We start from the raw sequence: 12,719 nt of genomic DNA, 5'->3' as shown, positions 1-12,719 counted from the left end.
GCCAGGAGAGGACAAACTTCAATTGCTACCACTGTGGAAAGTTCGGGCACAGAGCTGCAGATTGTAGATTCAACAACAAGCAAATATAGCAGAAAATCAATATAAGCATACTGGTGAGAGTTCTGATAATCCACAAACCTTACTTCTAGTAGCAAATAATTTTTCAGGCGATGGAGATATTTGGTACCTAGATACTGGCTGCAGCAACCACATGTGTGGGAAAAAGGAGTTATTTTTCTCACTAGATGAAACAGTAAAATCTACTGTGAAATTCGAAAATAACTCTAACATTCCGATTTTGGGAAAAGGTCGAGTTGCAATTAGATTGAAGGATGGTTCTCAAAATTTCATCTCTGATGTTTTCTATGCTCCTGGTCTTCATCATAACCTGTTGAGCATGGGACAATTATCAGAGAAAGGCTACAACATGCAGATTTATGATGGCTACTGTATGTTGATTGACAAAAATAGGAGATTCATTGCCAAGGTAAAAATGACTTCTAATCGACTATTCCCTTTGAATGTTCAACACGATAAAATTCCTTGCTTGAGTTCCATTATACAAAATGATGATTGGCTGTGGCACATGCGTTTTGGACATTATCACTTTTCTAGATTAAATTTTTCTATCTAGAAAAGAGTATGTATCTGGTTTGCCTGTTATAAACATTCCTGAAGGTATATGTGAGACTTGTGAAATTGGAAAGAAACACAGAGAATCCTTTCCAACTGGAAAGTCCTGGAGAGCAAGAAAGCCATTGGAGATTGTGCATTCAGATTTATGCATGGTTGAGATACCAACACATGGCGGTAGTAGGTATTTCATTACTTTTATTGATGACTTTAGCAGAAAAGCTTGGGTGTATTTTTTAAAACAGAAATCAGAAGCTTGTGATGCCTTTAAGTCATTTAAGGCATTTGTGGAGAAACAAAGTGGCCGCAAGATTAAAGCATTGAGGACAGATAGAGGCCAAGAATACCTTGCCTGTGCAGATTTCTTTGACCACCATGGAATTCAACATCAAATGACAACTAGATACACTCGTCAACAAAATGGAGTAGTAGAAAGGAAGAACAGAACAATCATGGATATGGTGAGATGCATGCTAAAGGCAAAACAAATGCCTAGAGAATTCTGGGCAGAAGCAGTTTCTACTGTTGTGTATATTTTGAATAGGTGTCCAACAAAGAGTGTTTGTGATAAAACACCAGAAGAAGCTTGGAGTGGAAGGAAGCCCTCAATCCGGCATCTCAAAATTTTTGGGTGTATCATATGCTCATGTACCAGATCAACTCAGAAAGAAGCTTGATGACAAAGGAGAGAAGTGCATCTTCATTGGTTACAGCACCAACTCAAAGGCATATAAGCTTTACAATCTAGTGACAAAAAAGGTAATTATCAGCAGAGATGTGACCTTTGATGAAGAAGGAATGTGGGGTTGGTCTTTCAAATCCCAAAAGGAGCCTGCAGTAAACCCAGAAAACTATGACGAAGAGAATGGAAATATAGATCCAACACCTGATGAGCCAGAAGCATCAAGTAGACCACAAAGGCAAAGAAGACTACCAGCCAGATTGGAGGATTATGTTGTGGGTAATGATAATGACCCATCTGATGAAGAAATTATCAATTTTGCCTTATTTGCAGATTGTGAGCCTGTAACTTTTGAAGAAGCTTCAAATAATCAACATTGAAGAAAAGCAATGGATGAAAAAATTCATGCCATTGAGAAGAATCAAACATGGGAGCTGACAGACTTACCAGCAGACAAAAGGCCAATTGGAGTAAAGTGGGTGTACAAAACTAAGTACAAGTCTAGTGGAGAAATTGATCGCCTTAAAGCAAGGTTGGTAGCAAAAGGATATAAACAAAAGATAGGTATTGATTATTTTGAGGTATTTGCTCCTGTAGCAAGATTAGATACAATTCGTATGTATCTCTCTATCAGCTCAAAATAATTGGAAAATTCATCAAATGGATGTTAAATCTGCTTTTCTGAATGACACTTTGGAAGAAGAAGTATATGTTGAGCAGCCTGCAGGATATGAAGTTGAAGGAAAAGAAGATAAAGTCTACAAATTGAAAAAGGCATTGTATGGTTTGAAGCAGGCACCCAGGGCGTGGTATAAGAAGATTGATTCTTACTTTGTGCATAATGTTTTTCAGAGATGCCCGTTTGAACACACTTTGTATATCAAATTTGTTGATCCTGACAATATTCTTATTGTGTGCCTCTATGTTGATGATCTAATTTTTATTGGCAATAATCCAAAAATGTTTGCAGAATTCAGGGAGGCTATGGTTAAATGTTTTGAAATGACGGATTTGGGTCTAATGTCATACTTTCTTGGCATTGAGGTCATTCAGCAGGATGATGGAATTTTTATATCTCAAAAGAAATATGCTGCTGACATTTTAAAAAAATTCAAGATGGAGAATTCAAAACCAGTTTCTACGCCAGTTGAAGGAAAGTTGAAGCTGACAAGTGACATTGAAGGCAAGAAAGTCAATCCAACTCTCTATAAAAGTTTGATTGGAAGCCTCAGATATTTAACTGCAACCAGGCCAGATATTGTCTATGGAGTTGGACTACTCAGCAGATTCATGGAAAAGCCTCGAGATTCTCATTGGCAGGCAGCTAAAAGAATTCTCAGATACATCAAAGGTACTCTGACAGAAGGAATTTTCTATGATAAAGATATTGATGTGAATCTTGTTGGATATACAGATAGTGATTGGGCAGGAGATATAGAAATGAGAAAGAGCACGTCAGGATATGCATTCAATCTTGGAAGTGGTACAATATCATGGTCATCAAAGAAACAACCTGTTGTCGCCCTTTCAACAGCCGAAGCAAAATACATGGCAACAGCTAGTTGTGCAACTCAGTCAGTATGGTTAAGAAGAATGCTTGAAGTGATGCATCATAAGCAAGATACTCCCACAATGATATTTTGTGATAACAAGTCAGCAATTGCATTATGCAGAAATCCAGTATTTCATGGACGGTCCAAGCACATAGATATTCGGTTTCATAAAATCCGAGAACTGATAGCTGAGAAAGAAGTAGCAATTGAATATTGTCCAACTGAAGAACAAGTTGCAGATATTTTTACAAAACCACTAAAAGCTGAGTTATTTTATAAGTTAAAAAGAATGCTTGGAATGATACAAGCTTGATTTAAGGGAGGCAATGTCAGAAAATTAAATCAAGCCGTAATGTTGGACTTGGAATTTGAGTATTCCACAATGGTTGCACCGTAATGTTAAATGGCTGCAACACAGACTTGGAACTTTAACTATTCCACAATGGCTGCACCGTCTAAATTTGCTTCAAAGTTAAGAATACTAAAAGTAACTTAGTAATTAAGTTTTATAAATTGTAAATGCCTATAAAAGGCAGTGTATGCAAAACAAAGTATGCAGAATTATTTCCTTTGAGTGAAATTTCATATCTAGAAAAATCTCCTCTTCCTTTTCTCTCATTTCCACTGTACGTATGTTTGAGTGTATTTGATAAAATTATGTCCAACTGATATCATAAAATTAATCTTGATAGCTATAATATGGTTCATACTTAGGAGCATGTAGGAGGTTTATGGTGTTTTTGGGACTCTAATCAATGGCACTTAGAGGTTTTGTCGCAATCATCCCAATTTATCCATCTTTAGGTTAAAAAAGGTTCACATATATGGTTCTTAATTATAGTTTACACAAGCCCTCATTCCCAATTTAAGATTGATCTTTGAAGGGATCTTTGTCGTATAGCTTCACATACAAGTGAACCTTGGGGTCTTTTGGAAGATTTTAATGCTATTTTGAAGGATCATGAGCGAAATACTAGTTCTAGACAGACTTGTTTTAGAGGGGATAATGTTTTAAAGGGTTTCATGAGAGATTCACTTATTGGATGTTGGTTTACAGGGGGCACCTTTCACCTAACATCGAAAGTCCCATTTTAAAAGGCTCGATATAACAAATTATAAACTTCGATAAAAGTGTTACTTTTTTTTTTAGGGTGATTGACCATATTGGAGCAGTTCCCAAACTTATTTACGTAAATGGGGTTGTTTTTAAACAATATACACCTTTGAGGTACTTTTTAACGGTGTCGCTATGGCTCATAGCGACACTGGTGACACGTGGCATTTTTGTAACTTCAGCGAAGCCATGAAAGCCATATTAATAATGTCGCTACAGCCTATAGCGACACAAAACAGCTTCATTGAAGTCGCTATAGCCTACAGCGCCTCATATTTAATATAAAAAAGATAATTTTAAAAAATATAAATATAAAAAAAAGAATTTGTGAAAGTGGCGCTATGGCCTATAGCGACACTGTGTCGCTATAGCCCATAGCGCCACCCATTTAAAAAATAAAAAACAAAAATAGAAAAAATATATATATAAAATAAAGAAAAAACACAAAAGGTAAATATATAAATATATATTTTTATGATATTCATAAAATAAATTAAAATGTGGGAAAAATTAATTTCTTTAATAATTAAAAAAAAACGTAAAAAATAGTGGCGTTATGGCCTATAGCGACACTGTGTCGCTATAGGCCATAGCACCACTTTTATAAATATTTAAATAGATAAAAAAGAAAAAAAAATATGTATAAAATAAAGAAATTACAGAAATAATAAATTTATAAATATAAATTTATATGAAATTGATAGTACAAATTAAAATTTGAAAAAAAGAAATTAAGTTAATAATTTTAAAAAATAATTTACTGGAATTAAATAAATTTTTGTAAAATAATTTACTAGAATGTTGAGTATATAATAATTTTTTAACAGATATATTTTATTTAAAAATTGTGTATAGTGTATAATAAAAAATGAAAAAAATAATTTTTTTCTAGGAACAAAATTTATTTATATAAATGGAAATAATAAAAAACACAAAAAAATGAATTACAAAATAATTTTTAGAAAAAAAACTAGTACAATAAATCTGGAGAAAGAAAAAGACCTAATAACCCAAAAAAAACAAAAATTTTGAAAAAAAAAGGCTGGTGTCGCTATGGGGTATAGCGACACAATGTCGCTATGGCCAATAGCGACATCAGCCTTCTTTTTTTTTCAAAATTTTCGTTTTTTTTTTCCTACCTAAAGTCGCTATGGGCTATAGCGACAAAAAGTCGCTATGGCCCATAGTGACATTAGCCCTTTTTTTTTAGTTTTTCGTTTTTTTCTACCTCAGTTTTTTTTTTTCAAAATTTTTGTTTTTTTGGTCATTGGGTCATTTTTTCTCCAGATTTATTCTACCAGTTATTTTTTAAAATTTATTTTGTAATTCATTTTTTTTTTGTACATTTTTTTCCTTCACTTATTTTTTGCCCAGTTTTTTTTTAAATTTACATATAAAAAAATTATTAATACACTTAAATACTAAATTTTCTTTAAACTACACAATTATTTAATACATACAAAAAAAATTAATTGAACCATAAATATATAAAATAAAATTTATATTAAACAAATATATAAATAAAAATATTTCTGAAAATTAAACTAATATGTAAATATTTAAAAAACAAAAATAAAACAAAAGTGGTGTCGCTGCCCATAGCGGCACCACTTTTTAATTTTTTTAATTTTTTTTAATTACATTTTTTACGCCCTATTTTTTTAAAGTAAATTATAAAATTATTATTAATACACTTAAACAATAAATAATTTTCCCCAGTTTTTTCAAAAATTAACATATTTATAAAATAATTTTATTTATATTATTTACTTTCAATACTTTTAACTTAAATATAAAAACGAAAATTAAAAATAAAACGTGATTATTTAAAATTAATTTTTTAAATGAAATGCTAATATTTAAAAAGTAAATAATAAATGGTGTCGCTGTCCATAGCGACACCTATTTAATAGTTAAAAAATAATTAATTTTCCCCAGTTTTTTAAAAAATTAACATATTTATAAAATAATTTTATTTTTTATTTTATTTACTTATTTTTTCCACAATTTTTTTAAAATTTAACATATTATAATATAATTTTATTTTAATTATTTAGTTTCTGTACTTTTAATTATAAATATAAAAATGAAAAATTAAAAATAAAATGTCATTATTGCAAAAATAAAAAATAAAAAATGTGTGGCGCTATGGCCCATAGCGACATGGTGTCGCTATGGGCCATAGTGTCTCTCTTAAAAAATACATATAATTTAATTTAAAATTACATTTTTATAAAACTTAATTTTCTTTTTATAAATATATAATAAATACTTCAGTTTATTATTTTTATTTTACATTTCTATTATTTTCATTTTTTTTTATTTTTTTCTTTACAGAGTGTCGCTATGGGCTACATTATTTTTTTTAGTCCATCAACTGTGGTGGCCCAGCTTATAGCGACACTTATGTGGCTCATTCCAGCCCAACCAAGACTAAAAAAAATGCCACGTGTTACCGGTGTCGCTATGGCCCATAGCGACACCGTTATAAACAACCCCAAAGGCGTAAATACTTTCAAAACAGTCCCATTTACGTAATAAACTTTTAAAATAACCCCAGTTTGGTCAAAAAGCCCTCGTGTTAAGAGGAGCCGAAAAATAATATTATCATGAGAATATAGAAAATTAGGTTTAACACACTTACAACTTACGATTTTAATCATTTTTTATTTGAATTATTTTTAAATTTAAAAATATTTCAAAAATATAAAAATATAACTAAATATATTTTTTAAATATATATGAGAATAATATTTCAATTAACATACAAAGTAATTCTTAAAAATATAATATTAATCTCGAAACAAATCTCTCAAAGTATCAAGATAACAGTGAACAAAATATTCTTGCAAGCAAACTATTCAAGAAGTAATCCAAATCATTATAAATTTTTTTTGAATCAGTCGTTTTATGAAAAATAACCAACTATTTTTATAAAATAATTCAGTTTAATAAGTACTAATAAAAAAAAGACACTTCATGTCTACATTATATTAAAAATAAATAAATAAATAAATAAAGAAAAATGAAAAATTATTCATAAAATAAAATAGTTATTAAAAAATAAATAAAAGATGAAATAATTTATATAAAAATGAAAATTAAAAGTAATTATTAAAAATAATATTTCTTTTATATATTATTATAGATACACTATTATAAAAAAAGAATCGAATCAAATTTTCTTTTAATGAAGCAAAGGGCAAAGATGCGTGTTTGATTTTGATTATTTAAAATTTCGTTTTTACACGGCCGTACTGATAAAGCCTAATTGAACGTGTCAAAGACTCCTCTTTGGTGACGGGCCATGTCTTTTAAGGTGGGCCGGGAGGTCCGAGTCATTGGCAGACCAATAAAAAAAAGGTCCCAGTCATTGACGCGTTTTCTTTTATTTATTTTATTTTTTTTATCTCTTTCTGTTCACGCGTTTTTGATGCATGATTACTATAACAATTTCAGAGGAAACGCGGTGAAAGAAAAAAAACGCAATAAAGAATACCGCGTTTGGTTTACAAAAATTAAAGTCCTTGATAAAATTCTCCACCAGTAATTTCTTTTCAGTCGCACACAAGTTTCTCTATATATTAATAATTAATAACCCTACAAGAGTTACAACCACCAAAATAACGGCATTTTGATATGATGTATAGATGACCGTTACTGAATTCATTGCTGAAGTACAAGCTTTGGTGTACTCAAAACCATAACCTCCACAGTAAATTTTGTCAGGTCCTGAAAAGGTCCAAGAAATATCATAGTGGCAGGTCCACCCACCTTCCTCTCTTTCCACGAAATGCTATTCAAAGTTGCAGCGTAACTTTCAAAGAAAGACTACTATTACTCGTTATTTAGAAACAAACATTATATGACCTCTGTCTGAGACTCCATTTGTCATTGGATATTTTTGATAACAAAGGCATCAGCGAAACATAGCATAGCAAAGGAGTGTGTGTTGTTATTCTTGTTGGATTGAAGGATGATGGAGAGTTATTTAAATGATAACTTTGAAGTGAAGTCCAAAAACTCTTCTGAAGAGGCTCTTCAAAGATGGAGGAAACTATGCGGGTTCGTCAAGAACCCCACAAGACGCTTTCGTTTCACTGCCAATCTCGACAAGAGGGGCGAAGCCGCTGCCATGCGTCGAACCAATCAGGTACCTTTTTTATTCCAGAAATTTTCCATGCTTTAATCATGTTCTACATAAAAGCTATTTTTAGCTCATGTTTCTCTTCTTTCCTCATTTGTTGAACTCGTTGACTATGTCTTTCCTTCATAGCCTCGTATTTCTAATAGTTTTTTTTTTTTTTTCCTTCCGCTGAATACTATATGACTCTAGTCAGTTTTCGTAGTCATTTTTTTTTTGTTAACGAGCATAATTTATCGTAGTGGTTTAAAAGCTGACAATATAACTATTTTAACATTGCGAAAATTGATAGTCATAGTCAAGTTAATACCTGTACGTAAAAAAAAAAAATATTGAATGGTAAAAGGAGTTAATTAAAAACGTTAGAGCAGCAATTTCGAAAACTAGAAATTTAGCCCAAATGCCAATACACGCTGATGCCCCAGTCTCACATTACCTCCCTTGACCCCTGTTTCTTCGACTTCTTCATTCTTTTAAAGCTAAATTCAAGACTGGTGCTTATAAGTTGTAACTTTATAAGCATGTGCTTGACGCGAGAGTTTGTATGTTTGCTGATCTTCGGCTTATTGAGCAACTTTAATCTCGCTTCATTAATTATAAAAGGGCACGATGATTAGAAAATGCATTAATTATCAACTCTATGCAGTATTGTAATGAGTAAATGATACATGGACCATATAATTTTGTTTTAACCCATGTTCATATGCCTTTTTTTTTTTTTTTTTTTTTTTTTTCCGTTTTTAAAACATAAACAATATCATTATGCTGGTCTCCTCAATACGTAGAGTGTGACATCTCCATGTTTTATTTCTCGAAGACTCATTCTGTTATTACTGCAGGAGAAGCTAAGGGTTGCAGTCTTGGTTTCCAAAGCAGCATTTCAATTTATCCAAGGTAAGTTTCTTCAGCATTGTTCTTATAGCTCATATAATTAAGAGTCAATATGTTTACCTGCCTGTGATCACATTCACAGGTGTGCAACTAAGTGATTACAAAGTTCCAGAGGAAGTTAAAGCTGAAGGTTTTCAAATCTGTGGCGAGGAATTGGGGTCTATTGTTGAAGGCCATGATGTAAAGAAGTTCAGACATCATGGTGGTGTTAATGGCATTGCAGAGAAGCTTTCTACATCAACCACTGAGGGGCTTAACAGTGACACTGAGTTGCTGAATAGGAGACAGCAGATATATGGAATCAACAAATTTACTGAAAGTGAACCTACAAGTTTCTGGGTTTTTGTTTGGGAAGCCTTTCAAGACATGACTCTGATGATACTTGCAGTGTGTGCTATTGTGTCACTGCTAGTTGGCATTGCAACTGAAGGATGGCCCAAGGGGGCTCATGATGGTCTTGGAATTGTTGCAAGTATCTTACTTGTTGTGTTTGTGACAGCAACAAGTGATTATCGCCAATCATTACAATTCAGGGATTTAGACAAGGAAAAGAGGAAAATTTCCGTTCAGGTCACAAGAAATGGATATAGACAGAAAATGTCAATATATGAATTACTTCCTGGTGACATTGTGCACCTTGCCATTGGTGACCAAGTCCCTGCTGATGGACTATTTGTCTCAGGATTTTCTGTGTTGATTGATGAATCAAGTTTAACAGGAGAGAGTGAGCCAGTGATTGTGAATTCTGAAAATCCATTTCTTCTTTCTGGAACCAAGGTCCAAGATGGATCATGCAAGATGTTGGTTACCAGTGTTGGCATGAGGACTCAATGGGGTAAGTTGATGGCTACTCTCAGTGAAGGTGGAGATGATGAGACCCCATTACAGGTGAAATTGAATGGTGTGGCAACCATTATTGGGAAGATAGGACTATTCTTTGCCGTGGTTACTTTTGCAGTTCTCGTGCATGGACTCATAAGCCAAAAACTCCAACAAGGAAGCTTAAGGACCTGGACAGGGGATGATGCGTTGGAGCTGTTAGAGTTCTTTGCAGTTGCAGTTACCATAGTTGTTGTTGCTGTTCCAGAAGGGCTACCATTAGCAGTTACACTGAGCCTTGCATTTGCTATGAAAAAAATGATGAATGACAAAGCCCTTGTGAGACATTTGGCAGCATGTGAGACAATGGGATCAGCCACAACTATATGTAGTGACAAGACTGGGACACTAACAACCAATCACATGACTGTTGTTAAAACATGCTTTTGCATGAACAGCAAGGAAGTGAACAACAAGGCTTCTAGTTTGTGCTCTGAACTCCCAGAATCTGCTGTGAAACTTCTGCTACAGTCAATATTCAACAATACAGGAGGAGAGGTCGTGATTAACCAAAATGGAAAACATGAGATTTTAGGAACTCCAACCGAGGCTGCAATATTGGAGTTTGGTTTGTCTTTAGGTGGAGATTTTCAAAAAGAGCGACAAGCATGTAAACTTGTTAAAGTTGAGCCATTCAATTCTACTAAGAAGAAAATGAGTGTGGTGGTGGAGCTCCCTGGTGGAGGCTTAAGAGCCCACTGTAAAGGTGCATCGGAAATAGTTCTGGCTTCTTGTGACAAAGTGCTCAACTCAAATGGTGAGGTTGTGCCACTTGACGAAGAATCAACTAACCATCTTAAGGCTACAATAAACCAGTTTGCAAGTGAGGCACTTAGAACTCTATGCCTTGCCTATGTGGAATTGGAAAACGGGTTCTCTGCTGAAGGCTCTATTCCTGTTTCTGGATATACTTGTATAGGGGTTGTTGGTATCAAAGATCCTGTTCGTCCTGGTGTTAAGGAATCTGTGGCAGAATGTCGTTCAGCTGGAATAACAGTAAGAATGGTTACTGGGGACAACATCAATACTGCAAAGGCCATAGCCAGGGAGTGTGGGATTTTAACTGATGATGGCATAGCCATTGAAGGTCCAGAGTTTAGAGAGAAGAGTGAAAAAGAATTGCTTGAATTGATTCCAAAAATTCAGGTGCCACATAGCTTCTATAAGCATTATATTTTGATTCTTGAGTCCTACTTAATCATACACATGACATGATTTATGGTTGATACTTTATACTTTCACTAACATTGGTGTTTGATTCCTTTTAGGTTATGGCTCGATCCTCACCTTTAGACAAACACATGTTGGTGAAACACCTGCGTACCACGTTTGGGGAAGTGGTAGCTGTAACAGGTGATGGAACTAATGATGCCCCGGCCCTTCATGAAGCTGACATTGGACTTGCAATGGGTATTGCTGGAACTGAGGTGAGCGCAATGCTATGCAATGTTTCCCTTTGTGAACCACTCACTCTACATTTTAGTCATTTAACTCTTAAATTTCAAATGCAAACTTATTTCATAATATATGTACAGGTTGCAAAAGAAAGTGCAGATGTCATAATTCTGGATGATAACTTCTCCACGATAGTAACAGTGGCCAAATGGGGACGTTCAGTTTACATAAATATTCAGAAATTCGTACAGTTTCAGCTGACAGTTAATGTGGTTGCATTAATAGTGAACTTCACATCGGCCTGCTTAACAGGTTAGAATATTAGCTTAATTTTGTTACCTATGAACTTGACACCAGACTGCATGACAGGTTATAGAAACACTTTTTGTTATTATGATCTTACATGCGTTTTCTCTGTCCAGGAACTGCACCACTCACAGCTGTTCAACTTTTGTGGGTGAACATGATAATGGATACACTGGGAGCACTTGCGCTTGCTACCGAACCTCCAAATGATGATTTAATGAAACGTTCACCTGTTGGAAGGAAGGGGAATTTCATCACCAACGTTATGTGGAGGAACATCTTAGGACAATCGTTGTATCAATTTATGGTTATATGGTTTCTTCAGTCAAGAGGAAAATCAATCTTTTTACTTGACGGCCCCGATTCGGATCTGGTCTTAAACACACTTATTTTCAACACCTTTGTGTTCTGTCAGGTAAATTTTCTGAAAAGTTGACAATTTGCTTCGGAATATTTATAACTGAAAAGATTAAATTCAAAGTGTATGTATGATATTTGTATAAAAGTGTCTTACAGGATATGGGTTGATTTGGTTTTGCAGGTATTCAATGAGATAAATTCACGTGAAATGGAGAAAATAAACGTTTTTAAAGGCATATTGGATAATTATGTTTTCGTGGGGGTGATCAGTGCTACTGTTTTCTTCCAAATCATAATAGTGGAGTACTTGGGAACCTTTGCAAATACAACACCTCTCACCCTGACACAGTGGTTCTTTTGCTTATTCGTTGGATTTTTGGGCATGCCTATTGCTGCTCGCTTAAAGAAGATCCCCGTTTGAATCACGTGAATCACTCTTCCTCAAAATCAATAATCGGTTATCTTGTTATTTGTTACATAGCTTCAAGGCCCTTTATTCCTCCTGTACATTCCCTAACTAGTCTAGTATTGCTCGAGGCTTTCTTAGGTTGGAATGACAAATTGAGCAGCGAAGTATATTACCGGAGTCTCGGAGCTGTTTGACAAACTGCCATTAACCATTTCATTTATTAGTTGTTTATTTTCTAGGCCAGTATAATGATATGTCATGTTTGTAAATTACACTTAGATTATCTCAATTTTTATTTACATATCCCATTTGTTTTTTTGTTCCATATAAATTATAATCCTAAATTTCCCTTT

At 33.7% G+C, this 12,719-nt stretch overlaps 1 protein-coding gene across 1 annotated transcript; it reads left to right on the top strand.

The window, feature by feature from the left end:
* The first annotated feature begins 7,599 nt into the window (after positions 1 to 7,599).
* On the top strand, positions 7,600 to 12,672 carry LOC109811122 (calcium-transporting ATPase 2, plasma membrane-type). Its single transcript, XM_020374765.2, has 7 exons — positions 7,600 to 8,135; positions 8,966 to 9,020; positions 9,100 to 11,042; positions 11,165 to 11,323; positions 11,432 to 11,603; positions 11,714 to 12,012; positions 12,139 to 12,672. Exons 1-7 carry the CDS (start codon positions 7,959 to 7,961, stop codon positions 12,376 to 12,378), a joined length of 3,045 nt encoding a protein of 1,014 aa, XP_020230354.1. The 5' UTR covers positions 7,600 to 7,958; the 3' UTR covers positions 12,379 to 12,672.
* Positions 12,673 to 12,719: the final 47 nt, after the last annotated feature.

The sequence above is a fragment of the Cajanus cajan genome, chromosome 11 (genome assembly GCF_000230855.2).
Source record: "Cajanus cajan strain Asha chromosome 11, NIPB_CcT2T_4, whole genome shotgun sequence".
Taxonomy (NCBI): domain Eukaryota; kingdom Viridiplantae; phylum Streptophyta; class Magnoliopsida; order Fabales; family Fabaceae; genus Cajanus; species Cajanus cajan.
The sequence above is the reverse complement of the archived record's forward strand: the minus strand, read 5'-3'. Positions and strand labels throughout refer to the sequence as shown.